Source organism: Castor canadensis, chromosome 11 (genome assembly GCF_047511655.1).
Source record: "Castor canadensis chromosome 11, mCasCan1.hap1v2, whole genome shotgun sequence".
Classification (NCBI taxonomy): Eukaryota; Metazoa; Chordata; class Mammalia; order Rodentia; family Castoridae; genus Castor; species Castor canadensis.
In genome coordinates this window covers 130,259,474-130,287,150 of record NC_133396.1, presented here as the reverse complement: position 1 = coordinate 130,287,150, position 27,677 = coordinate 130,259,474, and the positions used below count along the sequence as shown (strand labels likewise).

The 27,677-nt window shown below is 48.7% G+C and overlaps 1 protein-coding gene across 4 annotated transcripts in view; it reads left to right on the top strand.

The window, feature by feature from the left end:
- The window catches only part of Nav1 (neuron navigator 1), a 240,125-nt gene that overhangs the window by 115,757 nt on the left and 96,691 nt on the right, over positions 1 to 27,677 (top strand). For all 4 annotated transcript variants that reach the window (XM_074048655.1, XM_074048654.1, XM_074048653.1 and 1 more), the window contains exon 5: positions 25,934 to 26,036. In XM_074048655.1, coding sequence (XP_073904756.1) covers positions 25,934 to 26,036 — 103 coding nt within the window. The remainder of the gene's footprint in view (positions 1 to 25,933; positions 26,037 to 27,677) is intronic.

The window sequence follows — 27,677 nt, the reverse complement described above, 5'->3', positions numbered from 1 at the left end:
TTCCAACCCAGGCACAGGATGCTAGGGAGACAAAGGTAAGGGAAGCCCAGAAGGGAAGTGGCCGTTGGCTTGGTGGGGGCTGGCATTGGGGGTTAGCTCTTAGGGGAGACAGATCCTCAGAAATGAGCCGAATGAATCCCTCCCCTGCCTGACTGCTGGGGAGCCACCCTCCAGTGCCTGCAAGCAGACACAGGCCACAAGTGAGGCAGAAGGAGGCCAGCTGGCCCTTTCAACACCTTTCCCTCACAAAGCTGAGTAGTGGTCTCATTCACAACTTGTTTCCCAAAGGGCCTGGAGGTGTTTGGGGAAGGAGGACCCTGGGACCTCTAATTACCAGTGCGCATCTGGGAAAGTAAGATAGCCATATGCAAATGACAGTCTGCAGCTCCTTCCACCTATAAAGGGCAAGGGAAGCCTGTTTTTTCCACCTCAGATTCTGACTGTCACCCCCAGGACTTTCTCTACTGAGCCTTGTTTGTTTTCTCTTTTTTTTCTGCAGTACTAGGGATTTAACCCAGGACTTTGGATTTTTTTTTTTTTTGGTGGAACTGGGATTTGAACTCAGGGCCTCACGCTTGCTAGGTGGGCACTCTACCTCTTGAGACACTCCACACCAGCCCCAACCCAGGGCCTGGCATGCTAGGCAAATGCTGTAGCACTGAGCTACATTCTCAGCCTAAGCACTGTTTGTATTTAACCTTGACCAGGGTTTCCTGGGGCCCCTCCTTCCTCTCAGCACCTCTAAGCCAAACTAATCACTGAAAGTTATTGCACACTTACTATAAATCCACATATATTAACTCCTCACGGTAAGCCTATGAAACTGGGATTTTTTTTTTTTTATCTTTCTAAAGGAAACAAGACAGAGAAGTTGAGTAACTTGCTTAAAGACACCAAGCTAGAAAGTGGGAGTCAGAGGAGTTGAATCAGTGTCTGATCCCCGTACCTCCGAGAGGAGGCTGTGCTTCTGAGTGGTACAGAGAATGAGGTACCATGCTGGGTCCAGGTTCATGTCATTATATAGATCATATATAAAAATTATTTGGGGATTCTTTTGTAGGGGAGATTGTTCATTCTCTCCCATCTATTATTCAGTGATGGATGTACCTCAGAATGTATATCCATGGGTGTTTATTTTAGGATCCAACGCTACATTTTTTATTTTGTGGCTTAGGTTGAATTTTTTGTGTTGTGCCTTTTGCCCAGTGGGGGTTTGGAGGGTGCTGCTCTGGTCTTGGTCTTTTGGGATAAAGGAGGATTGTAGGCCAGTCAGGCTGACCTGTCCTACAGCTGCAATGTACCCCCATTCTTCTCCACCCATTCTGTTCATCTCTCCCTCTCTTGCACTTGAGTCCTACCCCTGGTTCAGTCACTCACTGAGTCTTGCTGCTTCAAACTCTAATATCTGACATCCTCTTCTTTCCCCCAGTCATTGTCCTGGTTCATACCATCATCTCCATCATGAAGGTTTCCTGCCTCCCCTCGTTCCAGTTCATTTCAGTCTGCTGCTCTGAGGGTGCCTCCCTGATGCATAGCTGAGGTCATGTCATCGCCTAGCACGATGACTTTAAAGGGCTCCTCAGAGAGTAACACCCTGATTTCTCATTCCAGCATGCTGGGCCTCTACAACTGAACCTTGCTACCTTTCTAACTTCCCCTTTTCTTCCTTACTCAAACCATCCACTAGCATTTCTCTGAGGGAATCCTATGAAACCTTTTAATTAGCATTATTCAGATATAAAAGACTCTGTGGTCAAATAAATAGGAAACTCTGGGTTGAGAAAGTTTAAACAGGTTCCTTTATTGTAGGACCTCTCAGAGGCTTTATATATAGCAGGCCTTGTGGCTCCCCAGAAGTGGGTTAGGACTATGCAGAATTTCACTAGCATGCATGTGCAAAGGATCCGATCTTGGCAGGATATTTTGTAGGGCTGGTGATCTATGGAACCATGTCCAAACTAATATTTGGACAACCTGGGCTCCTTGCTCTTAAGTCATATCCCCAGCCTGATGACACCTACTTCCCTTATCTTCACCTATGAACACTCTGCCCATCCTTTAGGAATAGAGTTGTTCCCTCTGTATCCATGGGGGATTGGTTTCCAAATCTCCCTGGGATACCAAAATCTGTGAATACTCAAGTCCTTTCTATAAGATGCGTTACTATTTGCGTTAGTACCTAGTATGATGGAAATACTACGCAACTAATCAGTATACTGTGTGGTTTAGGAAATAATGTGTCCAGTAGAGACACCATTTAAAAAAAGATTTTTCATGAGCATGTGGTTGAATCCACAGGTGCAGAACCTGCAGAAATAGAGCATTGATTCCATTTGCCTTGGTCACCCCTCACCCTCACCCTCACCCCAACTGGAAACCTCTTCTGAGGTTCTTTTGAAGCTCCCTGGCAGTTCTGGTGGCACTCATCAGTTGAAACTATTTACTTTAGCTTTTTTGTCCACTTGTCTGGTAGCAATCCTCCAATCTCCCTGGTCCAAGGCTAAGCACCTTGATGGTAGGGGCTGAGCCACTCATTGTTTCATTTTTTTCTGGTATCTTCTACAAAGCCCATCACCTGGCTGTGCCTTAGAATCAACTATGCTGCCTTTATTTCTTACAAGCTTTTAATTTTAGCATAATTTTAGATTGATAGAAAAGTTGCAAGGATATTATACCCAATTCACTATTGTTAACATTTTATACCACCGGATACATTTGATGCAATTCACAAGCGAGTATGAATCCATTATCATTAACTAAAATTCATACTTCCCTTGGATTTCCTTGGCTTTTATCTGTCCTTTTCCCCTTCCAAGATCCCATCCAGGCTCACATGACCTTTAGACATAAGATCTCCGTGGGGTCTTTTAGACTGTGATGGTTTCTCAGACTTCCCTTGTTTTCGATGACCTTGACAGTTTTGAAAAGTACTGCTCAGGTGTTTTGCAGATTGTCCTTCAATGTGGGTTTGCCTGAAATTTTTCTCCTAGTGAAACAGGTTATGGGTTTGTGGGAAGAAGACAATAGAAGTAAAATGCTGATTTCATGACAACATATGAAGGGTATGTACTACCAAAGTGACTCATAGCTGTTGATGTTGACCTTGACATATGGCCTTTGTCAAGGTTTTGTCTGTGGAGTTACTCTCTGCCGTCCTCTTTCCAAGGAAGCCAGTGCGCATGCAGCTCACATTGAGGGGATTCCACCTCCTAGAGGGAGTGTTTACATTCATTCTCCTCTATGGGGGATTTGTCTGTTCTTCCCCTTTCATCATTCATTCGTTCAAATCAGTATGTACTCATGGATATTTTACACTTTGAGTTATAAATAATCCAGGACTAAATTTTACATTTTGTCATATCACCTTTGACTGAAAGAGAAAAGCTTTCAATTAGCATCTGTGTTTCTTTGACATACCCTCCCCCCTTTTTTCATTTCATCTCTTCCTTGCTTTGTTGATTTTGTTTTCCTTTTGGTTCTGTAAGATGCTGCAAGCTCATCTGGCATATTCCCTGCCCCAGTTCTCCAAGAGTCAATCATTGCTCCAAAGAGCCCTGTGGTTTAACTGGAGAAGGCAGTAGAAACTGAGCTGTGGGTGCGGGGTGCTCTCATTGCTACGAGAATGTTGCTATTTCCAAGACTTCTCAGTTGGTAGGGATAGGACTGTCTGTGACCATTCTACCCATGTATGCACACATCTCTCTCTCTCTGTCTTTCTCTGTGTGATACATTATATATATTCATATTACTAATTCATAAACATTAATGTACTATATAAACAAACTATTTCCTAATTTTGGCTTTTCCAACTCTAATCTAGAACCACATGTATCATTCTAATCTTTCCTTTATGCAGCTTTTTAAGACACCAGTTATTTTGAATCACGATCTTTCAAGGCTGGGCCAAAGACTATATTGCAAAGGCTGAGAAATATTGTAGCAAGCACTCAAATGTTTGTTAAATTTAATTAAGCTTATAAAAACCCAGACCTCCCCCAGCACAGATGTGCAGGATTTCCAGGCCCTGGAGTGCATCTCCCACCCCTGGGGCTATGAGACAAAGTTGCTCTCACCTCCCCCCAGGTGCTGGGAAGGAAACAGCCTATAAACCTCCAAGGTGTCCATTACCACATGTTTGGGTGTTTCTGCTCATTTCCGCCTCTATCTGGCTCACTGAACACCTGACACTTCCTGGTGTGAGGCCAGACTGTCTGGGATCCATTACTGCCGGTGGCAGACTCTACGATGACAGCCCTTCCTGTCCCTCTTGGCCCAGCAGCCAGTAAGTACTTCATTTCCATAGTGGTAATCAAGGCATGTATATATCTCTAAGTTGAATTCACAAAGCTTGAAATGACTTACAGATCATTTTATAGGCAAAGAACAGGTTCAGGAAACAAAGCCAGACAATGGCGCACAAGAAGTAGAACCCAGGCCCCCTGTGCTCTTCAAGTACACTGTGTCCCCAGCCCTGCACTCGAATCATAAGGATGCTTGAAACATGGGTGGAGAAACCCTCAGCTGTGTCTTGAAGGACACCATCAATCAAAATACCCCTGAACACAGCAGAATGTCCTGTAAAGGGTGATTGAGATGTTTCTGCTGATCAATAGGACAGTCCTCCTGCCCTCCTAGAGAGGAAAGAGTTATATTGGTCCTAAGCAAAAGTGAGTCACTTGTCTTTAACACTGTCACCCCTCCTCATCTTTGTATCAAATCCTCTTTTTTAATCCCCCAGATACTCCCTTGCTGGCTGGCACCAACTCCTTGCTGCTGACGTCCTTTCTCCTCCCTTCCAACTTCATCGTGCTCCAAAATGTCCTCTTACATCTTTCCCAGGTCTCCATCAGTCCACTTGTTCTTTAGTCAAGGTGTTTGTTGGGCAGTCTGATTAAACTATGGGGCAAGATGCTGTAGAAATTCCGAGATTTGTCATCTCATTTTGAATATTTGGAGAGCAAGTCTCCCATTCGAGGCTCTGCTCTGCCACACTGGGTGAACTGCACTGGATACTTGGTCTTTCCTGTGTCCCATTTCCTAACCGCATTTCTTTATGCTAAACTGAAAATCTGGTTTTGTTGCAAGATTGCATTTATTTGCATCTGCCTGGTGCTCCCCACCCACGGTCCATTTGCCTGTTTAAATCGCCTCTCAAAGTAGGCTTTCCTTTTGCTACTGATCTGACCACCTTTGCCTCCTCAAGAGCCCTTAAATTGACTTCCGCTCAGCAATGTATCCTTTTCTTTCTGGAGCATTGCCTGACTCCCGAAGCCTACCTCTGCTCCCAGCCTCAGACTGTGCTCCGTCCTGTCCCCAGCAGGAAGAACTGATGACAGGGGGAGGCTCGCTTTTGCCGCTATGACACAAAACTCCAGCAGCAGCTGCTTTGTCACTCAGTTCCCAGGCTCCTTTCTGGTGTGAAAAGTATTTTGTAATTTTTCATGTTACCATTAATGGAAGCCTTTTAGCTACTTGCAAGCTGCTTCTTAATGCTTTTTTCCCTTTCTCCCTTCATAAATCTTATAAGCATATTTAGGTAGGTCTCCTTGGCTAGGATATCCAGAATTCTATAAATGATAACACAGAATGACTAACCAGGGGTCCTCCCTCTAAGGGTTTTCCCACTGACTCCAAGAATATTTGACTGACTGAGTCTAGGTAGCCCCTGTAGGAGGGTTTCGTAGATTGCTTCCCCTACCACTAGGGGGATGTGGCTGAAAGGTGAGATGGGATATGTCCTCTCTTAAATCCTGTTACTACCCCATCTAGTAGACATCTGTCGTGTGTCCAATCCCAGCACCTTTCCTCCAATGAGGTAGAGGACTGGCAAGAGCTAAAAGCTGAGGCCTTTCTGGAGACTCCCAGAGAGAGAACCAAAGTGGGTAAGCCTTCCTACTTACGATAATAGCAATAACAACCAAGACCACCTTGTGAGTGCCTACCATTTAGCGATCCCTGTGTTAACACTATCGTATCTAATATTCCTAATAACCTCAGGCAGGCACTTTACCACTGGAGCCACATCTCCAGCCCCCTAATAACCCTAAAAAGCAAATATGATTACTTTCATTTTGTAGTTGAAAAAGAAATGAGACTTTTGAACATAAAGACTCTTGCCCAAGCTTGCACACCTCCTGGTCCAGCCAGGATACCAACTCACATCTGTCTGATTCTAAAGCTTTTACTAGATGTTGGTTCACAGTAGCCAGAGGGACAGTCTAATGTTTCCTGAAACCCAACTTCATTGTGGACTGGGAGCTGGTGGAGAGAAAAGAGAAGAGCCAGTTTCTCCAAAGCTTCCCTCAGGTAGGGGCAGGTGGGGAGGAAGCTGAGGGCTCTCATTTTTCCCTTCCACCATCTTCCAAACATTTCCTGATTCCGCTATACACCGTTAAAGAGGAATGACTGCCCAGCTATTTTATATCTAATTGCCTCATAACATGGAAGTGACAGTGCAGGTTATTTTACATGTCAGATTAACTTGGTTATTTTATTTAAACACTACATTCTTTGACAGTGCACTAGGCTTTATTCACATAGAAAAGTGGTGAACTTCTCATTTCAACGGGGAGAGATTGCAGAGGTGTGGTCACAGAAAGTGACCCTCCTTGTTCTCCATGTTGCCTGGCCTGGGCTTTCATCTTGTTGGTTGGGATGGGGACAGGAAAGGGGGGGAAGGAAGGTCCGTATTGGAGAAGGGATGAGGAATGAGGCAGGTTAGGTGCATGTGGAGCAGGCCAGCCTCTTCCTAGGAGGGATGTGAATCCACACAGCTTCCGGTCTCCCCACTGCCATGGGACAAGGAGGATGTCCGGGGGAAATCGGATGTTTTGAAGAATGTGGTGAATAAGGGAGTGAGGAAGGTGATCTTAGATTTTAGAAGTGATCATATTTCCCTGAGTAAAGGATTAGCACACAAAACACAGGTGCTACGTAACCAGATCAGAGCTGAAACATAGCTGGCTGGTGTTTACACTTGCCCACTGTTCAAACCCAGGAATCCCTTTCTGCAGGCTGCTCACTCAGGGGAAGAGGCTCTGATATCACACGATTATCACTGACACCGGCCCGATAGAAAATAATTATTGAGGGGATTCTGAGAGCCAACATAATTAGTTCAATTAATCTCTAACGATGAATTATTCCATCCGATAATCGTCTTCGGAAGCAAAGGATTCATTAGCGTCTCTGGCTGACAGCAGGGAGTCAAATGTCCTTTTATCTTTTCTCTGTCCCTGACATGATAGAATGAAATTGCCTCTCACGTTGATAAATTCTATCTCCATTACAAAGGAGCCTGGTTAGGGGGGCAGCAGAGAGTGGGACCTGTGTGACTAGATGTATTGCCTACTCCAAACACAACCTTGACCTTGAGTTTAAGGCCTCAGTTTATCTGGTAAAATGTGGGGAGAAAGAAGTGCAGACTTTGTGATCAATTAGAGATTAACCAAGTCCCTTCATGACTACAGAGGGACAGTTAATCCCAAGAAACACACCAAAAGAACGCTCCTGTCTCTGCTCAAGCATTCTCAATGAATTCCAAAGCAAAAGCCCATCTTTTCATTTTATATATTTATGTTTTTATTTATTTAGCAGTCCTGGGGTTTGAACTCAGGACCTCACACTTGCTAGGCAGGCACTCTACCACTTGAGCCATGTCACGAGTCCTTTTGCTTTAGTTGTTTTTCAGATAGGGTCTTGCATTTTTTTCTGGGACCAGCTTGGACTGCGATCTTCCTACTTATTCCTTCTGTATAGCTGGGATCACAGATGCATACCATCATGCCATCATGCCCAGCTTTTTTGTTGAGATGGGGGGGTCTCACCAACTTTTTGCTGAGGCTGGCCTCAAGCTGTTATACGCCATATCTCTACGTCTTCAGTATCTGGGATTACAGGTATGAGCCACCACACCCAGCTATCTTTTTTTTTTTTTTTTTGCTGTACTAGAGTTTGAACTCAGGGCTTCATGCTTGCAAAGCAGGCACTCTACCACTTGAGCCACAACTCCTGCCCAACACCTGGCTTTTTATTTGCTTTTTTGAGACAGGGTCTTGCTATATAGCTCAGGCTATCCTCAAACTCAACAATCCTCCTACCTCCGCCTCCCAGATGCAGTTACAGGTGTGCGCCCACACCTGACTAAAAATCCTCCTTTGTGTAGGAACCTTCTATTGCAATTTAGTCATCCTGAAGGCATGAAAAAAAAGGGTGATAAATACAAGCTTCCTATCCAGATTACCTTTGCCATCAAAATCCAACCTAAATTTGGAGAGAGACATGAGCAGTCGTTGGAGTGTGGTGGAAGCCTAGCTATGAGTCCCAGAGCAGCTGAGCTGGGGGTTCTTTGTAGCCTGTCCAATGCAATGTGTTGGGCTCCAGGTCAGTGATTTTAACTTTTCTGGTCTTAGGCCCTTCTTCCCAGAAAAATGAACGTCATATTCACAGGTATAAGATTGTGCGTGGAATTCCAGGGAGTTTCTAGACCCTGTAGCCCTGCAACGCCAGATATTGTAGTACATGGATCCTGCCTTCAGGGAAGGCAAAATCCACAGAGTGGAGAGTGGAGAGTGGGGAGTGGGTTTTTAACGCTAACAGCATGGAGTTGGTGTGATCATGGAGTCGAACTTGCTATTGTGGACATTTGGGGCCAAACGATCTTTTGTTGAAGGGGGCTGCCCTGTACAGTGTAGGATGTTAGCAATGTGATGTCAGTAACACCCCCTCAACCAGAATTGTCTGCAGACATTGCCACATGTTCCCTGGGGAAGGGGTAAAGTCTCTGTCCTTGGTGGAGAGCCACTATAACAGGCACAACCAAATGCTCAGCCCCAGTGGAGAGTATGGTTAATTCTGGGTGGGAGGATCAGAGAAGACTCCCTGGAAGAGTTCCAGAAAACAACCTTTTTGTTTGGTTTGTTCAGTTTTTCTCCTTAGAGTCTGGTGGGGTGCTTGGCATACAGACGGTGCTTAGAGTGTGCTCACTGAGTAGATAGACAAGTGGATAGGTGAAGGAGAAAAGGTTGAATGTGCAGAAGTGGGGAGGAAAATAAGGTATTCTACATTAGAGGAAAAGGCCCAGAGGTGGGAAAGGGCAGGTGTCTCCAGGGAGTACAGGCAGCCCCATCAGTGCCTAGATCGGGGATGAGGAACAGGATTGTGGCTTGTGTGACTGGCACAGGAAGCTGTGCGACCTCCTTTTCTGCAGATCCTTAAGAAGTGGGTGGGCAGGCTGTAAATACAGTTGTGCAGAAGGGAAGGAAAAGAAGTGGCTTACAGAACCTCCCACTAATTGATCACAGCACTCTGTCCGGTAAACCTAAACATGGCCTTGGAATTCTTTTCAACACAGCCCTCAAGAAATTTCTACCCAGAGCTGCAGGTGGAGCACCAGATGTAACTTGTTAACCTCCCTGGCTGTGGGCCAGGGGAACTGGGGACGGTTGTTCTGCCCGAAGCCAGCTCAGACAGGGGGCATGAACCTGTCTTGGTCATTGGTCACACTTTGTGTGTTGTTCCCTTTCCTGGGCTGCATTTCTTTTTCTTTACCCCACTCCACTCCTTCTTGGCTGTGGAACTGCTCTGTGGCTGCCTTCTCCTGTCCCAGCCATCATTCATTCATTCTTGCATGCATGCGTGCATTCATTCACAAACGTTTAATGAGCCCATGTTGTCTTGCTGGAGGTGCCACCACAGACACCAGAGGGACTGCTGGTCAATGTGGATGTAGAGACATCAGGCAGGCGCCTGCATTTCAACATGGCAAGTACTGAGTTGGAAATGGAGAGCTGTGGGGAGCTCAGAGGAGCATTGCCTGAGAGCTGGCTCACTGAGGGCCCCTTAAAACAATTTTAAGGGAAAGGACCACTGAAAGCTGGGCACTAGGGTGAGTGACAGATAGCTCAGGTTTTATAGGTCTGGGGTGGTGCGTTTTATTGTGCTTTTTTCAATGTGTGTTAAAGAGTTGTATGTCCAGTAAAATATATGTGTCTGCCTGCCAGGGAAAATCACTGCAGCTCCCTGATAATAGGAGTTTGTAATGGCCTCAAAATGCAGGAAAATCTTTAGAGCGAGTTCCTGGTCTCCATTAAAAGTGTTTATGGTGTCTGGGGAGCCATTTCTCCCTGATTTGTGTCTAACAAGGGAGCACTGAACCTGAGATGTCAGGGAGGAAGACAGGCTCATGTGTGTGACTGGACAAGTCAGGTGTTCACTGGGAGCATGGAGCAGGGCTACCTGAGTGTACCTGCAGGTAAGTACCTGAGGCAGAAGAGGAACTGGTAGAGACCACAGCAGCTGGTGTTTGGGAGGCAGAAAGCAAAGGCTGAGACTATAGGTCAAGCTCTTGGGAGTATGTGCAGCTTGAACGTAAGCTGGAGAGATGGGGTGAGATGGGTGGTATTAAAGGAGAGAGGAGGCTATAGGGTAACAAATGAGGACATGAGGTTGCCTCCCTATTCATCTATTACCCAAGAGGCCTGTGGGGGTTGGGCAAGTATGACAGGTAAGTGGGGAGCTAGCATCTGACTGCATGCCTAGGGGATGCATTTGCTTAACAGGTCTTTGCTGAGGACCTATTTCATGTCAGGCAGTGTGCCAGGTGCTGGCATTCTAAAATGGATAGCATATGCCACCTGGAGGTGGGCAGCCATGTAAAGAGGTGTGGGTGATAAAAGGATACACAGCCTGTGGTAGAAGTCTCTTACAGGCCCCAGCAGGGGCCCCGAGAAGGGAGTAGTGATTCTACCAAGAAATGGGGGTGGGGGAAACGACAGACAAAAGGTTGTCTGTATTCTCCTGGGGACACATCACTCATTTCCTGGGCACCTGCTGTGTGCTTCCTAGTGCTGCTGCTGCCATTGGATGGGGCTGCAGTAGGAGCATAGTGGTCAGTGGGGGAGACAAGGCACCAGGAGTTATCACTGGAAAGGCAGCATGTATTCCTTGACAGGGGGCTTAGAGATGGAATGTTCTAGAGTCTGAAGGGGAAATGATGTCTGGAGTGACCAGGGAAGGCTGTGGTATGACTTGAACCAGGCATTCCTCCCCCCAGCAGGGAAGGCTCGGTAGATGGAGCGGGAGGAGGAGGGATGACAAAGGTGCAGTGATGGGAAGTGGCAGTGAGAGATCAGCTGAATATGTAGAGGGAATGTGAATGTGTGAAGAAATACAGAGAAGCTCAGCCAACAAATTATTGTATCCAAGGGCCTGAGTGCCTTCTGAGAGATGCTGAAGTCTCACATTCAGAGACCCAAGATTCCAGGCAGGGGCCTTGGCTGGGGACTGGGAGCTAGGGGAAGGGTCTGTCTGAGCCATCCCCCCAAGCCTCCAACCAGAGCTTAGTACTCCCATACTAAGATCTCTCTCCCCAGTGGGTCCCCCAGTTTGGCTTCCCAGTGGGGGAGGAGACATTGCGCAGACATCAATCCAGTCCAGACTCTGCTCATGCCTGTCCCCAGGAAGGAGGCATTGGGCCTGCCGTTCCCATGGCAACTGCCTGTCATTGCCTAGCATAGGAGGGTGTGGAGCAGAGAGCTGGAGGAGACCAGCAGTCACCAGTCATCATGGGGACTCCCCCACTTGTGTAGGGGAAGTGAGAGCAATGGCCAGAGACCTTGAGGGCCAAGGGACTCCCTTCATTCTTTGAAGGCGGGAAACACAGCCAGCCCCAGGGAGCTGATTACACTTCTCTTCTCCTATCCCTCCTTCTGAGCCCAGGGTGCTCACTTTTTGTCCTGGTCATTAAATATAGATGACCCTAGGGAGGGGGTCAGGGGTCACCAGCTGCTGGGGCTTCTTGGCCCAAGATGGGCTGGGGATCATTTGCAGGGAGAATGTAGTCAGGACCGCCAGCCCCGGATGCATGGGTGGAAAGGGGTCTCAGGAAGCTGGTGCAGGAGGTGGTGTGCAGCATGTCCCTAAGAACAGGTACATCCCATTGACAGATTAGACGTGAGTCAGGAGAGCCACAAATAGCTAACGGTCTGTTGTTTCTCTGTGCTTTGGCTCCGTTCGGTAACTGAAAACGTGACACGGTGAGATGCGGTCTTAGGAGTGGTGCACAGTGCCAGGAGCACTTGAGTTGGAGCCAGAGAGGCTGCGTTCAAATCCCAGCCCTGCTGCCTTGTAGCAGCTGAAACCAAAAGCAATCCCGCTCTAGTCAGACTCCAGCTGCAAGACAGACTGACGGCACCTGCTTCACAGCATTATTGTGGGGCACTAAATGACATGATCAATGTGAAAAGACCAGTGGGCATTTAACAGGTACTAGCTGGCCTCCAAAGGTAGAGGGGCAGATGACATCAGTTCTAAGAATGGAGGTTGACCACGCCCTAAGTGTTGCACTTCTTTTACCCCTCTCTCCCCTGGGACACTTTCCTCCAGCCTTACCTTCTCCTAAGCTCTAAATTGATCCTGGGGTCAGTCGCCCTTGCTCAGGCCCCTTGTCCTACCTTGGATGGATTCAGGGAGGCAGATAAACAGCAAATAGTGTCTAGTGCCTTTGCCCTGTGTGTCCAGAGCAGGGCCTCTATCTGCCTGCACTGAAGGTTTTCTTAGCTGCTCTCTTCTCTCTGAGGCCTTTGGCATAAAGCTCTCATTGCACTTTGCCCTGTGTGGAGTGCCCAGTTCAGGCTGAACCACATTCAGTATACAAATGGGGCCTTCCCTCTGCTCATCTCTGCCTTCTTTTTAGAGGATCCCAGCAAAAAGAAGCCAGGCTGGGCCTTTCCAAGAAACCAGACACATCTGGCTAGCAAGCTAAGGAAAAGTAAGGAACCATGGGAAGGGTTGGAGGTCCATACTGGAATGGTGTGTTGTCACTGAATTCAAATGTGGCTTTGTAGCTTGGCAGATCTGGAAAATCTCTCCAGGAGAGATAATTTTCCTCGTGAATTTGCCTTCACTCAAATGCTGACCAATCCTAAGGTACTTAGTGACTGCATTACCCAGTCTGGGCCACTGGAACTGCATGCAAGGTGTAGAGGGCTGAGATGAGGGCTGGGAGAAGGCCTAGGTGCCTTCCCTATGGCCTCTTCCTGATCTTTCCTGCACAGCACTTTGGTCGAGCTTCCAGAGCACTCCGTCCTACCATTGGCCCTGGGCAGGAGCTCAGCTGCCATCTGGTTCTGAGAAGGAAGCCCAGCACACTGTCCCACTCACTCTCTCTCACCCTGTGAGCCCTCCCATCACTCTTAGCAGAGTAAGAATGGGGTCGCTGCTTTCTCCCAGGAGAAACTAAGGCAGGTCCCAAGAGGTTGAGCAGCTCGCTCCCAGGCCCAGAAGATGGTGGGATTGGAACCCAGGGGTCTCAGCTTCCATCCTAGTATTCACCTCTAAGGTGCTTCCCTTGCTGTTGGGGATCCCTTGCCGTTGGCTCCAGGGAGAGGCCAACTAGTTGGGGCCGGGTATGCAGGAGATGCAGGTGGGAGCTCCAGTCCCACACATGTGTTACCCATAAAGGAGTGGGTGGGACACTGGGCTGAAGCTGCTTTGGCCGCAGCTGGTTCCCAGGCTCCTGCGCTGGAATTGCATAGCGCATCTGAATCTTCAGATTAGGCAGCCGAGCCTGGCCATTGGTCTTGGCAGGCTGGCCTCACAGCCTGCCTGCCAGACGCTCTAGGAAGTTTCTTCCGAGGCCAGAAGCTTTGCAGGTTTCAGAGCTGGGACGAAGCCCAGTGGGGAGAGAGGGCTCCCTTGAGAAAGGACTGGACAGGAGCAGTGACTGCCAGCAAGGCCTGGACTGGCTGGTGGCCCCTTGTCTTAGAAGTGGAGAAATACTTGGACTGGCCTGGGGCCCATTACTCCCCTGTCTCCTGGCAATTCTGCATCTCATTCATTCCACAGAGTGGAGGACAGGCCTTGCCCTATGATGCGTGAGGAGTCCGATTCCAGCACGTCAGTCAGAAAGGGCCTCCTGGTGTCTGCCTATGTTATCTTTGTTGTCATTTATGATTTGTTTCAGGAAAAGCAAGGACTTCAGAGTTAAATGGGGATTCAGATTCCTTCCCCAGCTGTGTGACCTTAGAAAGTTAATGGGCTTCTCGGAGCCAAACACCTGTAAAATGGGGTAATTGTATTTAGTCCCTCAGGATCATTGCGTTCCAAGGACAGAATGTCCGTCAGTGTTTAGGGCCATGTTCAGCACACAGAGCATTCAGGAAATACTGTCTCCTGTCTTTTCTCTTCCTTCCTGTCTTCAAGAACCTTGCAGCTCAGCAAACCTTATTATGTTTCGTGTAGGATTCTCTGAATCTTCTTAAAGCTAGCAGAGCTCCTCGGTTCATTTGTGCCCAAGCCCTGGGGGAGGAGGGAGAGGACCCGGGCCTTTGTCCAAGCCTGTCCTTTTGGTGGGCAGGGGGATCATCCTGGAGATGGGAGGCAAGTTGGTGGCAGATGGGCTGAGCCTGAGGGTCCCCAGTGGTGGCGGCAGAGGGTCGAGAGGATCGGTGACACAGAAGGCGTTTCCAGAATTGGGAGCCCTCCAGGGAGGCAGCCAGGCGGGATGGATGTCAGCTTTTTGATGGTGGAACAGATGCTCTCTGGACAGAGCTGGGTTTGGGGACAGGGAGGTGTGAGCAGCCTTCTTAGGTAAGGGAGATCCATTTCTGGGGCAGTCTATGCTCTGCCTCCAGTGTTCTCCCTTGGAACCCTTAAAGCTGAAATCTACCTCCACCATCACTGGGCCTGGTCTGAGATCAGCAGACTGTGTCATCTTGACCAAGTCACTGCCATTGGTAGGTTCCAGGAAAGGAGGTGACATCAGGGATGTAGGGGTAGGGCCTGGGCAGGCAGTAAGAATGAGGCAGTGGGGGCGGAGCTAAGTGACAGAGACAGAGTAGGCAAGATCTGCCCTCACCTTGGCTGTTGTTCTCATCTGGCATTGACTAGCTATGTTCTTTGACACAACTCTGCTAACCCCCTCTGGGCCTCAGTGTCAAGGTGCCAGGAGCCTGCAGATGGGCTCCACCTGTAAAATGAAGTTGAAGGTGTGCTGAAGCTAGGCATGGTGGTGCACACGGGTAATCCCAGCACTCGGGAGACTGAGGAGGGAGATCACAAGTTCCAGGCCAGCCTGGGCTAGTAGGAAGAAAGAAAGAGAGACAGAGAGGGAGAAAGGGGAGGAAGAGGAGGAAAGGAGAAAGAGGGAGGGAGGCAAGGGAGAAATGCCTAAGACAAACACCTTTGGGAAAAGAGCTAGTGATATTCTTAGTACCAACCAAGTCCAATGGGCTGTAGATGACAGAGTTTTCTGGAAATGTTCCCTATCTGAACACAGTAGCCACTAGCTAACATGGTGAGGTGGCTACTGAACATTTGAAATGTGACTAATGCAACTGAGGAACTGAATTTTTAATTAATCTAAACACAAAATGCTTAAGATCATTAGTTGTTAGGAAAGTGCAAATTGAATCTTTGACAAGATACCATTTCACACTCACTGTGATGGCTGTAGGAAAAATGACAGACAGTGATGTGTGTTGGTGAGGATGTGGAGGAATTAGAACTCACACACTGCAGGGAGGAATGACTGTAGCCACTTTGGAAAAGTCTGGCAATTCCTCAAAACATTAAACATACATTACCACATGACCCAGTGTTGCACTCCTAGGCATATATCCAAGAGAAATAAGAGCAGATGTCTATATAAAAACTTGCACATAAATTTTCATAGCACCATTATTCATGTTAGGCAAAAAGTGAAGATGAACCAAATCTCCATCAACTTATGAATCGATAAGCAAAATGCAGTCCATCCACACGATAGAATATTAGTCGGCCATGAAAAGGAATCGAGGGCTGATATGTGCTACAATGTGGAAGAACTTTGACAACATAGTGCAAAGTGCAAGGAGTCAGTCACAAAAGGCCACATAGGGCACGATCCCATTTATATGAAGTGCCCAGAAGAGACAAATCCACAGAGACAAAAAGCAGATTGGTGGTTGCCAGGGGTTGAAGCGTGGGGAGAGTGCAGGAGTGAGTGGTGAGGGATGGGTACAGGGCTTCTCTGAGGAATGATAAAAAATATTCTGGAATTATGTAATGGTCGTATACAACTTTGCAAATGTACAAAAGCCGTTGAGATACCTATCTTAAAAGGGCAAATTTTATGGTATGTGAATTATATCTGAATTTATATATTTATATGTTTATATATCTCATCCGCTCTGCCTAGTGGCTCCAATACCGAACAAGAAAGCTCTAGAACCAGATTATCTGTGTTTAAATTCTGGCTGTGCCGTCCACTATTACATTGCTGGGACAGTGTAACTTAATCTTCCTGGGCTTCAGTTTTCTCACTGTAAGACGGGGATAATAACTGGACCAGTGCGAGGTCAGCATGAAGATGAAAAGGCCTCCTGTAATAAAGCTGCTAGAATAGTACCTGGCTGCAGGCTCAGGTAAAAGACTTAGCCAATACTAACTGGCTTCACAGCCAGAAAGCCCCCAGGGCCTCTTCCATTGTCCTCCACACCTGAGCCCCGCCTTCCCCACTTCTCCCCACCCCCTTGCCTGCAGATGGTTCTCTCTGCTGTGTAAATTGTTGCTATAACAACCACTCCCAGTTCCCAGCAGCAGGGACATCATTGGAGCAGGGTGTTACATGAAGGGTCTGGGTAGAATGGCTAAAGGAAAGCATTTCCAGTAAACCCCTGAGGTTCAACTGGAGAGTTGGGGCCTGTCATGGAAGAGGGGCCTGCTCATATCCCCAGGCTGAGACAAGTAGGCCATCCACTGCCGACGGCCTGCCCTGCAAGCCCAGCCTGGTGTCCAAGTTTTTAGAATCCTGCGTGATCCTCTGCCTGATGTTCAAGGGAAAATGGACAGGGAAGACAAGGCTTTGCAAACCAGCACTCCTACCAAACTGGGCTGGATGTTAGGGCCTTCTCCCATTTCCCACAGCCCTCAGCATTGACTTTCCTGACCTAACAAGTCTTTCCCTAGGGCAGTATTAGTACTAGGCATTAAGAAGTGGCTTTCACTGGGAACTTTAGGCTTGCTGCCCAAGCTCTTTGCCAAAGGCTTCATTTATGCACAAGGCTGTACAGACTGAGCTGTCCACCAACAGAGCTGCATCCTGACTGGCCAGCCAGCTGGGGTGCCCTCTGATTCACTTCCTGCCCTCAGCTTACTATAGAGAGACTCCATTCTTCTGAGAAAGGGCCATGGTGGTGGGGTGACTGTCCTCCTTCCTCATCAGGCAGGCTACCTGCCTCAGGGACACTGAAGAGTAAAGATGAGACTTTCAAAGCACAGACTTGACCTCCAGTCTACTACCCCAGGGCACTGGGTTGAAGGGCCAGCTAGAGTCTCTAAAATTTTGACCCCAAATCAGAGCTTGCCAAGTGGAGCCCTCCCTTGTGCCCAGAGCCATTGGCTAATCCCTGGAAGCCAGACCCTGCTTCCAGCTGTCCCCAAGAACAGAGCAGGTGGCCCAGAGTAGATGTTGAAAACTCTCTGCTGTTCTCCAAGGATGCTTGTCTAGCTAGGGCATGAGGCTAGGAGTTAGGGAAGGATGTCAGCCCTTAGGAGTACAGAGCCTGGGAGGAAAGGGATTATGCTAAGCAAAGGAAAAGAAACAGTTTGGGCTGGGTGGCTTCTCCCAAGGCTGAGTGAGAGTCAGACAGCAAGCTGCCCATCTTGGACTGCGGCAGCCTAGCCTTGAGGCCACGGGCTGCTGAGGACTTGCAGCACCCCCTTGTGGCCTTCTCAAGCCTGGCAGAGGCTGGACCGAAGCTGGTGTATTCTGGCTGCAAGACTGAGGGGCAGAACTCTCTTATCGGAAGTCTGGAGATGTATGTAGCGGACAGCAGGCAGTGCAGAGACTAGCCTTAGTCTGAAGGCCAGGGACCCTCTGCCCAGTCACCTGGCACTGGAAAGTTGAGCCCTGGTTTTGTGATGGGCGTCCTATTCTAGTAGTGTGAAACAGGATGCAAGGATTCACCAAAATGTGACCTTCTGATCACATCACCCACTGTGGGAGCTTGCAAAGCTGCGGATTCCTCATCTCTAACCTGCTGAATCAGACACTCTGGGGGTGACACTCCAACATCAGCATTTTTAATATGCTGAGAGATAAGATTCTTATATTGGTTTCAGTCAAGCACCAGAGCCATAGAACCAGACTGCCAAAGCTGGAGAGGGGCTTGGGTGTCCTCTACCCAACTCACCTACTTACAGAGAAGGGAAACTGAGGCCCAGAGGCCTCAGCTAATCAAGTGTATGCACAGAGAAGGGAAACTGAGGCCCAAGGACCTGCAGCTAATCAGTGTATGCTGTTCCCTGGGGAAAACCAAGCCAGAACTCCTTCTGTGCCTTTCTCATTCCCTGCTTTAAGATCCCTCTTAGCCCAGTGACAATGCCCACACATCACAGAGGTCTCTAATTCTGGGCCTTTTCGCACAATGAGAATCTAAACTGCAGGTGATCTGGGAACACTCCTGCCTGACAATTCCAGAAGTGAGTGCTATGCATGCCCCTCTATCTGGCCCCAGAGTTGCTTCTAGTTCCTAGTTTTCCCTTCATGCCTACTTCTTTAGTCCTAGCTCTTTTCTAGGCATGAGGCCCCACGCAGCAAACAGCAGGGGTTTGCTGGAGCAGGTTCAGGGTTCTCCAGGGCAAAGAAAACACAACATCCAGGGACATCCTCTAGGGAGAAGTAACATCAGCAGCTACAGGCATACAGTTTGCTGCACTGCAGGACTCTGTGACAGCCATTTCTTGACAATATTGTGACTTCAGTCAAGGAAAGAGCAGAGTGATAGTAAGAGAATAAAGAGTCCCCCACTTGCATGGTCCTTGAAAATGGGGTACCTCTAGCATGACGGCCCACCTACGCAGTGTTTCTTCTAGGGCCTCTGGGGCTAGCAGATGGTGAAGAAAGGCATGGAGGGAGGGGTAGGGTTGCAGAGGGACAAATTGCTGTGCCCTGCCTGAGGGTGAAGGAGACTTGTGTCAGCTTTTAGCTCCTGCTCTGCCATACTGCAGGACTGAGCCTTAGCAGATTTCAGGTTTACAGTGAATCCGGTGTGTAATGTCACTGGCTGGTGAACCTAAAGAATCCACCTAATCCAATTCTGAGCAGTGAGGGAAGACCTGGGGTTAATCCTTAGACCAAGGAGTGTGCAAGGCCCCTGGGGGTAGGTGCCTGCAGTTTGTAGGTTTATATTTTTGAGTGGAGGAGACAGAAATGACTCAGATTCCAAGACATTTGACTCATTGTAAACAAAATGGTCATCAAAAATCCTGGTGTTCCAACAAGGGGATTGGACTTTGAGCACATGATAAAAGCGAGAGCACACAAGGGAGGGGTGAGGATAGGTAAGACACCTAAAAAACTAGCTAGCATTTGTTGCCCTTAATGCAGAGAAACTAAAGCAGATACCTTAAAGCAACTGAGGCCAATAGGAAAAGGGGACCAGGAACTAGAGAAAAGGTGAGATCAAAAAGAATTAACCTAGAAGGTAACACCCACGCACAGGAAATCAATGTGAGTCAATGCCCTGTATGGCTATCCTTATCTCAACCAGCAAAACCCCTTGTTCCTTCCTATTATTGCTTATACTCTCTCTACAACAAAATTAGAAATAAGGGCAAAATAGTTTCTGCTGGGTATTGAGGGGGGGAGCGGGAGGGGGTGGAGTGGGTGGTAAGGGAGGGGGTGGGGGCAGGGGGGAGAAATAAACCAAGCCTTGTATGCACATATGAATAATAAAAGAAAAATGAAAAAAAAAAAAAAAAAACCCTGGTGTTCACATGTGACATTCCCAAGTGTCTTTTGCAGTTATACCAAATAATACTGCACTAAACATCATTGGGAGAAAGTGATCCACTGGCTAGGGACAGAAGTATTTTTTGTGAGAGAGACATTGATGTTTGAAATGGCTTTTATCAAAATATTTGAGCTCTGAGTATGAGGATCCCAGAACTGTGACAAATTTCAGAACTTAGAGGAGACCTGGATCCTGTCCTAGAGACCAAACAGGGTCAAGAAAAATTTCTTTGCTCTTGGGAGATGTTGAGAAGGTAGGTGTGTGTGTGTGTGTAAGAGAGAGAGAGAGTGTAAGAGAGAGAGAGAGAGAGACAGACAGACAGGCTTAATCTTTCCTGTTTTCTGGTCATTCGTCCTGTTTGGTTTGGTTTGTTCTGGTGTTGGGGTTTGAACACTGCAGGTAGAATGTCGGGACTCTACCACTTGAACCACACCCCCATTTTAGCATTGGTTATTTTTCAAATAAGGGTCTCTCTTTATGCCTGGGCCTACCTAGACAGCAGTCCTCCTATTTCTGCTTCAGGGATGACAGACAAGCACCACCATACCCAACTTTTTATTGATTGAGATGGGGGGAGGAGGTCTTGTGAACTTTTTGCCCAGACTACCCTTGAACCACGAATCTCCTGATCTGCCTTCCAAGTAGCTAGGATTATAGGCATGAGCCACCATGCCCAAACTGCCCTGAATTTCCAAGTGGGCCTAGTTTTAGACCATCCCCTGTGGTTAATTTATACTGTGATTCACCTTCGCTTTGGATACATCTCAGTGTGTCTCAATCCTGGCCCATAGCACCGAGCAATGCCTTGTACAGGACTCACACCTGCCCTGCCACTCACAGTCTGGGTCCTCCTTTGGGACTGAGGGCTGGGTTGTTTCCCATCTGTAACATGAGAGGGTGGCAGAGCCTTTCAGCTCTGAATACCAAGACTTGAGAACATTCTCCCTCTTGGCTCACTTTCTGCACTTCGTCTTGGTTCCCACCTTGTCCAGTCACTCCCGTCAAAAACCAGTCTAGAAGTCAGGTGCACATCCAGTCCTTTGTGGCCCCTGCCCTGGGCTAAACTACTCGTGTGAATTCTGGAACACTGGTGAAAGTAATTAAGGTTTCACTAGGCAGTTATTGCCGTTTACTTAATTGCTGGCTAATAATTAAAACTCCATAGAATACGAGGAAATGTGACAGATGCATGATGAATCCTCTTGAGCCTTCTCCCTCCCGAACTTCTCAGAATCTGCTGGGGTTATCACGCTTAGTTGGAGGCTCTTGGTCCATAGCTACATCAGATCTTAGATTGCTGTCTGGAGTAGGCCTTTGAGGCCCAGCTATCCACAGTTGAACCCAAGAGAGTGGGTAATCACGTGCTATGATACAGAGACTATTTTGTTACTACCTCATCTGCTCCTAATTCCAGGTATGAGAGCCTCACCAAGGCAGAGCCAGGTGCCACCTGTCTGTGACTGAGACAGGGGGCCAGCTCCAGCCCAGGCATGAGTGTGTGCCCAGTGCTCACCCATTCTCTGTGCCTTCTGGAGGATTAGAGTTACCATGTACAGGGTGCCTGCTGCCAGCCAGACACTGCTAAGCATGTTGGTGAGTTATATCTCACAGTGGCCCACCAAGTGGATGTCATTCCTCTTCCCATTTCACAGATAGGAAAACTGTATGAGGGTGAAGGTCAACCCAACTGGGACCTGAAATTCAGGTCTTTTTGAATCTGAGAGCTATGTTCTTGTCACTACACTGCAGTCCCCCTCTCCACCCTGTGGTCACAGTCCCTTGGTTAGCAAGCTCCTAGTCCTGCCCTCCTGGGGAGGCCTGTGTTCTGCATGGTGATGTCAGGGCAGATAGGAGGAGTCTGTTCATGTCATCCTCCTAGTGCACCCTGGGCCTTCCCTTCTCCAGAGTAAATTACTCTCTTCCTCCAGCATCTTTCTTCCTTTTCTACAATGGGAGACATGTCCATCCCAATCTCTCCAGAACTGCAGCGTGAGGGTTTCCAGGAACTATAGGCTGGACCACAAGTAGGTGTGTATGTCTGAAGGCACAGGTACATATTTCAAGGCACTGCATTGCAGTGGAAAGGACAGGGGTTTTAGAGTCAATCAGAAATAAATAACAGGCTCATGTCATGTAAGTAAACATTCAGTAGTTGGCACTATTAACATTTGTGTGTGTGTACCTGTGTCGAGTATACTTGTTGGTTAGTCCTTAATGCTGAGACTCTTGACGTGGACAGTGTATTCCCTGTGGTCTTGAATAAGAAAAGCCAACAGCATGTGCAGAGAAACACCACCCTACCCTGAAGATGCCGCAGTGCATGCTGGGAGGATGCTGCTACTGATTGTGGCAGCTGTGAGTTGTCCTGGTGATGGCTGCTTTGCTTTGGGGGAGACTCTTGCATCTCTTCTGAGCCTCCGGAGCAAACACACCCTTCCTGGTTGCTCTACTTGCAGATAAAAGCTTGGAGTGGCAGCCCAGGATAATATCGTGAACATCCCTCCACCTCAGGAGACCTTGCTGTTGCCCTACAACTGGTAGGAGCTCTTCCTGGTCTCCTCCCAATGCTTCAAGCAAACACACACACACACACACACACACACACACGTCATCTGTGCAGCTGGTTTCTGTTCTGGGAGCTTAGTGAATGGACACTCTTGGGCCCTCAGTAAGAGTGGGAGATGGTGTGCAATGAAGAGAAGGGTGTACTTTGTGGGCCAAGAGTTCACCTAGACAGGGCCATGTAATTTGCACGAAGGTACCACATAGGCTGGGGACATCCTGAGCACTTCCCTTGCTCTGCTGTGTCTGGGCTCTACTTTATCCCTGAAGCCCACCCTACATGGAGACCACACAGTTGATGGAGACACAGGGAGGAGCCTCCAAGGCAGTCATTGCACTGTTAGGTTATGGTATGTTATCACCATCACAAAGCAGTGTGTGCCTCAGATGCCTTCACCCCATCCCTGATCCTCACCCTCATGGGACATGGGGAGAAAGGGGTGAATCATAGTGATGGGTTAGAGGTCCAGGGTGGGGCAGGGTGAGAGTGAGAGATGGGGGTGAATTCTTTTGCAAATGTAGCTTTACTAGTATTTTTTTTTAAATTGCCTTCAGACTCAGGGGTGTAAATGGCAAATCCTCCCCTCCCCCCACAACACACCTAAGCAAAGTCTCTACAGCCTCTTGGGTCCCAGAGGCTTCTCTTTGTGGGCATGTGTGTCCTCTATCCTGGAGCATCCCTCACTTCGCAGGTACATAGAGCACTATACTTCTCATTGAGCCTTGGAGAGCAGGGTGGCATACCCAAGATGACCACTAGGTGACGCTGCTGGGCGTGGAGGGAGCACCGAGGTGCAGCTGCAGACCCATACCAGCCTGGGAGCTGAGGGCAGATCCCTGTCAACCTACAGCAAATCAAGCCCTGTCCAAGCTGCCCCATCATTCCCCAAACTTACACCTGGGGCCAGGGCACTCCCTACAGCCGGGTGTTCCGCCATTAGCCTCACTCTGCCGTCTCCAGCTAGATTTCAGCCTTCTGCCTCTCCAGTGACTTGACAGGGTTGGCTGAGGCACTTCCAAGGACCCTTGTGCCTCTGGTGTTGGGCAAGTCTAGAAGACGATGGGGTCTTTTGTCTTCTGGAGTTCTGCCGCATTTTGCTGACAGGGTATGAAGTAGGGACCAGGGTGGAGGCCTTTGAGGAAAGAGACGTGGGGAAAGAGGGCACCAGTGGCTTATTCTCTGTGCCTATAAGGCATTAAGGTCTAGGTTTCCACTGTGCTCCTCTTTGCCCCAGGGCCTGGAGAATGAAGGAATGTAGAGTGACCCTCTTGCAGCTGGCCAGTGTATGGCTTAAACATTTTTCCTTTAAAAGAAAAAAGAAAGACATCTTTCTAACATCACAATATCCATCCACTTTTTTTTTTTTTCTTCTGGTGCTGGGGATCAAACCCAGGGTATTGTAGGACAAGTGCTGTACCACTGACTTATAACCCCAGCCCTACAGTCACTATTCAAAAATTTTTTAAAGTTTTAAAAATGGTGGTAGCGCCCATCCATTGTTGAAATGTTCATTAAGCATCTTCCATGTGTGGTAACTGAGCTGGGTGGGGGGGGCGGTGCAGGATGCTCTGAGATATATCAAAAGAAATGTGAGTTTCTTCCCGGGCTCAGCTGCTCCGTGCTACATGGTGACTCTCTGAGGTTCTGTTTTCTCATCTGTAACATGAGACAATAGTGCAAATCTCCCAGAAATATTATAAGGACTCAACTAGATGAGATAGGCAAAGGATTGGGCACACAGGAAAGTCTCTGAGTAACTCTTCGTCACTTTTCCTTTTAGAAATACACATGCCAAACCCATGGAAGGCATCACCCTGGCCCAGAAACCCATATCTTGGCATCACGTCCTTGGTATCCCCCCCATAAGCATTTTAGAATTAAATCTTAAAATATATATGTATACACTTTCTGACCCTGTCTGTGTTCCAAGCCAAGCCACCACTTAAAGCCATGGAGGAGCTTACAAGGTGACACTTGCCAGGATAAACAGGCACTGGCAGCCAAAGAAGTGACGCCAAGGCTGTGGACAGAGCACAGGCGCTGGCACAGAGGCCTGCCATTTGTCCCCATTCCTTGCCACCAGCATGGAGGGCTGGATACTAGCATTGGCCATGAGAGGTGTTAGGAGAGGCAGCTCCCCGAGGGAGAGGAAAGAAGAGATGCCTGGGCCCAGGTGTGGAGCTAGTCCTCAGAGAAGATACTCCAAGCGTTCTTATGAGGGTCCACAGCATGCTCCCTGCCCACCCCACCCAGCCTTCCTTGGCCAGCAAGACCTTGATGTGATGGCAGCTGCCTGCCAGCCAGCCTCGGCTCAGTGTTAAAGAAAAAAGATACCTCTTAGGGGATTCAGAAACGTTCCTTTTGGCAGCAAAAAGGAGCTCTCTCTCCCTCTGTGGCTGGAGGGAACAACGGGCAGGCAGGCTTGAGCAGAGAAGTCACCCGAGAGTGGGAATTCTTGGATTCCCTCCACTTCATCTCTGTCGGTCTCTGACTGCTGGAAATTGTCTTTCAGGGAGATGTTGGGGACTGAAAGATTGCACTGACTAACTTTCAATCACAAAGTAAAAGATAAACCATGGGACAGGACTGGGACCTCCTTATTACAGTGTCCTCAGGGGCTACCATGTGCCTGACACGCATGTTTGATAAAGGCTTGTTGGATGGATTAATGGAAGGGAGGAGAATGTTCTTCAATTTCATTCATACATAGGTGTACCCCTCATCATCTGAATGTTATTTTCGCCCTGGAAAGGAGAAGGGATAAAGTTCTGTTTGCTATTGTTGAATCTTATCTGTCTAGGCTGGCTAATGCCAACCTGCCTGGAATCCCAGGTTTGCAATGATCCAATGGTTCTGGATCATTTAGGATTCTGAGGCCATGCCCATGCCTTCTTACTCAGGATTCCACCACTGTGTAAGGTCTGAACTGCTTAGAGCTCAGACCCTGGTCCAGAAAATGGCCGCTCACCTCCAGCTCCCCAGCAGCCACCTCCCCATTAGGAGGCTGTTGGAACTGTCTTCCTGGACCCCACAGAGCAGCTGCAAATGCTCCCAAGTCTTCCTAAGTCAGTGGCCAGTGACATGTTGGCATATTAAAAGTAGCCATGGGAGGAATAGATGCACTGTGGAAGTAAGCAGACTCTACCCATCAGGGTGTCCACCTCCTCTGGGAGCCAGTTGTTAAGCGTGTACCAGCACACAGCACACTGATGGTCAGAAGGTTTCAAACAGACATTCTAATTGACCTCAACTATGGGAAACCTTGGCCATAACCTCTGCCGTGAGAAGCAGGGCTTCCCCCAAACAAAGCCAGAGGTAGAAGCGGACACTTGAGGGGTCTGAGAGGAGTCTATGGACACAAAGACCACATCTGCAACCCTTGCTAGAGCTAGGGCTCAGAGGGCCCAAGGACATGTGTCCACAGGGTTTAGGAAGACCTGCTATGCTGGTCATCTTTGGGGAAGAGAAGAGTCAGGTGACTAGATGCCTCTAGGGACTGGCCTGTCAGTGACATAGTCAGTCTCCTCTTCCCTATCCTCTGCCTCCAGCAGGAAGACCTCTCTGCTCACCCAGCTCTTCCTGCTCTCTTTGGCAGATCCAGAGTCCCAGAGGAAGAGGACGGTACAGAACGTCCTGGACCTTCGACAGAATCTGGAAGAGACCATGTCCAGCCTGCGAGGCTCCCAGGTGACTCACAGGTAAGCTCAAGCTGCACAGGGGATCGAGCTCTCCACCATCATCCTGGTCCTCCCCCTGGTCTGGAAGGTGGGAGCTCAGGGTCTCTGCACACTCCACCTCTCCAACCCAGGTCAGCCAGGTGGCCTGCTGAATGTGCAGGTTTTCAGAGCCCCACCAAACCAGCACCACATCTCAGCAGAAGCAGCTGAGCTTGGTTCCCCTCTGTGCTGAGAGTTGGATTTCACCTATGCGAATCACCTTGAAAATCGATAGGTAGGATTTGGAAACTTGCATGTGGCCTGTGATACTCATGCCCCTCCTTAGACCACAGTCTCATCTGTCCAGAGGGGTTAGTTTACTAAATGCTCTCATTGTGCTGGAGTACAGAATCAAGCTTCCCAACACCTGGGGCTTTCACTTCTTTGTCAGTTAGGTGCCCTCTGGCCTCTTCCACCACCCATGTTGGCAGGGCCTACAGAGTGTCACCCAAAATATCATGCCTAGTGGGTGGCCCCACCTCTGAGCCTCCAGCCGCCTGGGGTACGCACCCCTCCCACAGCACCTCTCCCTGGAGCAGCGTCCTGGCCACAGCCTCTGTGTGATTCAGACTTTCCCAACTGGCTCCTCTGGGCTGCCCAGATGAGCTCATGCTGTCAGCTTCAAGGGGGGCAGAGGGCTGGGCTAAGCTCTGGGGGGAGAGGGAGGAGAGCAGGCAGCCAGGACTGGGAAGTCATAGGGGGTGGACAGGGAGGCTGTGCAAGGGACCAGAGCCTCTCCAGTTGGACTGGAAGTTGATTCCATCTCCATCTCCTCGGCTTAGAAAATTGACAAAGTTGGGACAGGGTCAGTGGAAAAAGGGATGTTCTTTGCTCAGTGTGTGGCCAGCCCAACTAGCATCCATACACCTTACAAACCCTCATCGCCGGAGAACGCTTCATTACCTTTTGATCTTCCCAGTTCATGTGGGGTTGCTGTGACTGTCACATGAAACTGAACTTCATCTTCAGGAGCTTTTGTCCATTGGCCCTAGTTCTTCATATTTAAGAGCACCCTTCCCTTCTTCCTCCCACTATCTGCCCCCACCTCCACTCCATGTCCTCACCTTGGACACCCAAGCCTGTATTCCCAGACATCTAGAATATTTTAAATGATACAACAAACCAAAGCATCCACTCTCTGGGGTTGCCTCTGCTCAGGTCATCAGGACCCTAACTATTGACAGGCTGGTGATCAAGGGGATCAGGGAAAAAGCTGGGCAGTGGGAATCCAGGAGCCCTGGGACTCAGGCCTCTTTATATCTGTGTCGGCCTCCATCCTTCAAGCCCTAAGCAGGAATCTAAGTGGAGAAGGGGCCTGACCCAGCTGGGCCTATCAGTTTAGCCACCTAATGAGTGAAATCTTGGACATCTTCCTTCTCCCATGCAGAGAAGTTGCTGGAACAACTCTCAGCGCCAAGTCACCCGCCAGCCTCATGCCAAAGAAGCCAGGAAGTGCTTAGTTGCTGAGTGGGTCACACCCCAAATGACTCACCCATAGGGGGCAGGCAGAGGCAGACTCTTCAGCCTCCTGATGCCCCTGACTCCAGCCCCCAGTGAAGCAGGACAGCTTCTGCTTGGCTGGGGAAGGGGAGGCTTAAAACCTTGGCATGAAGCTAAACAGCT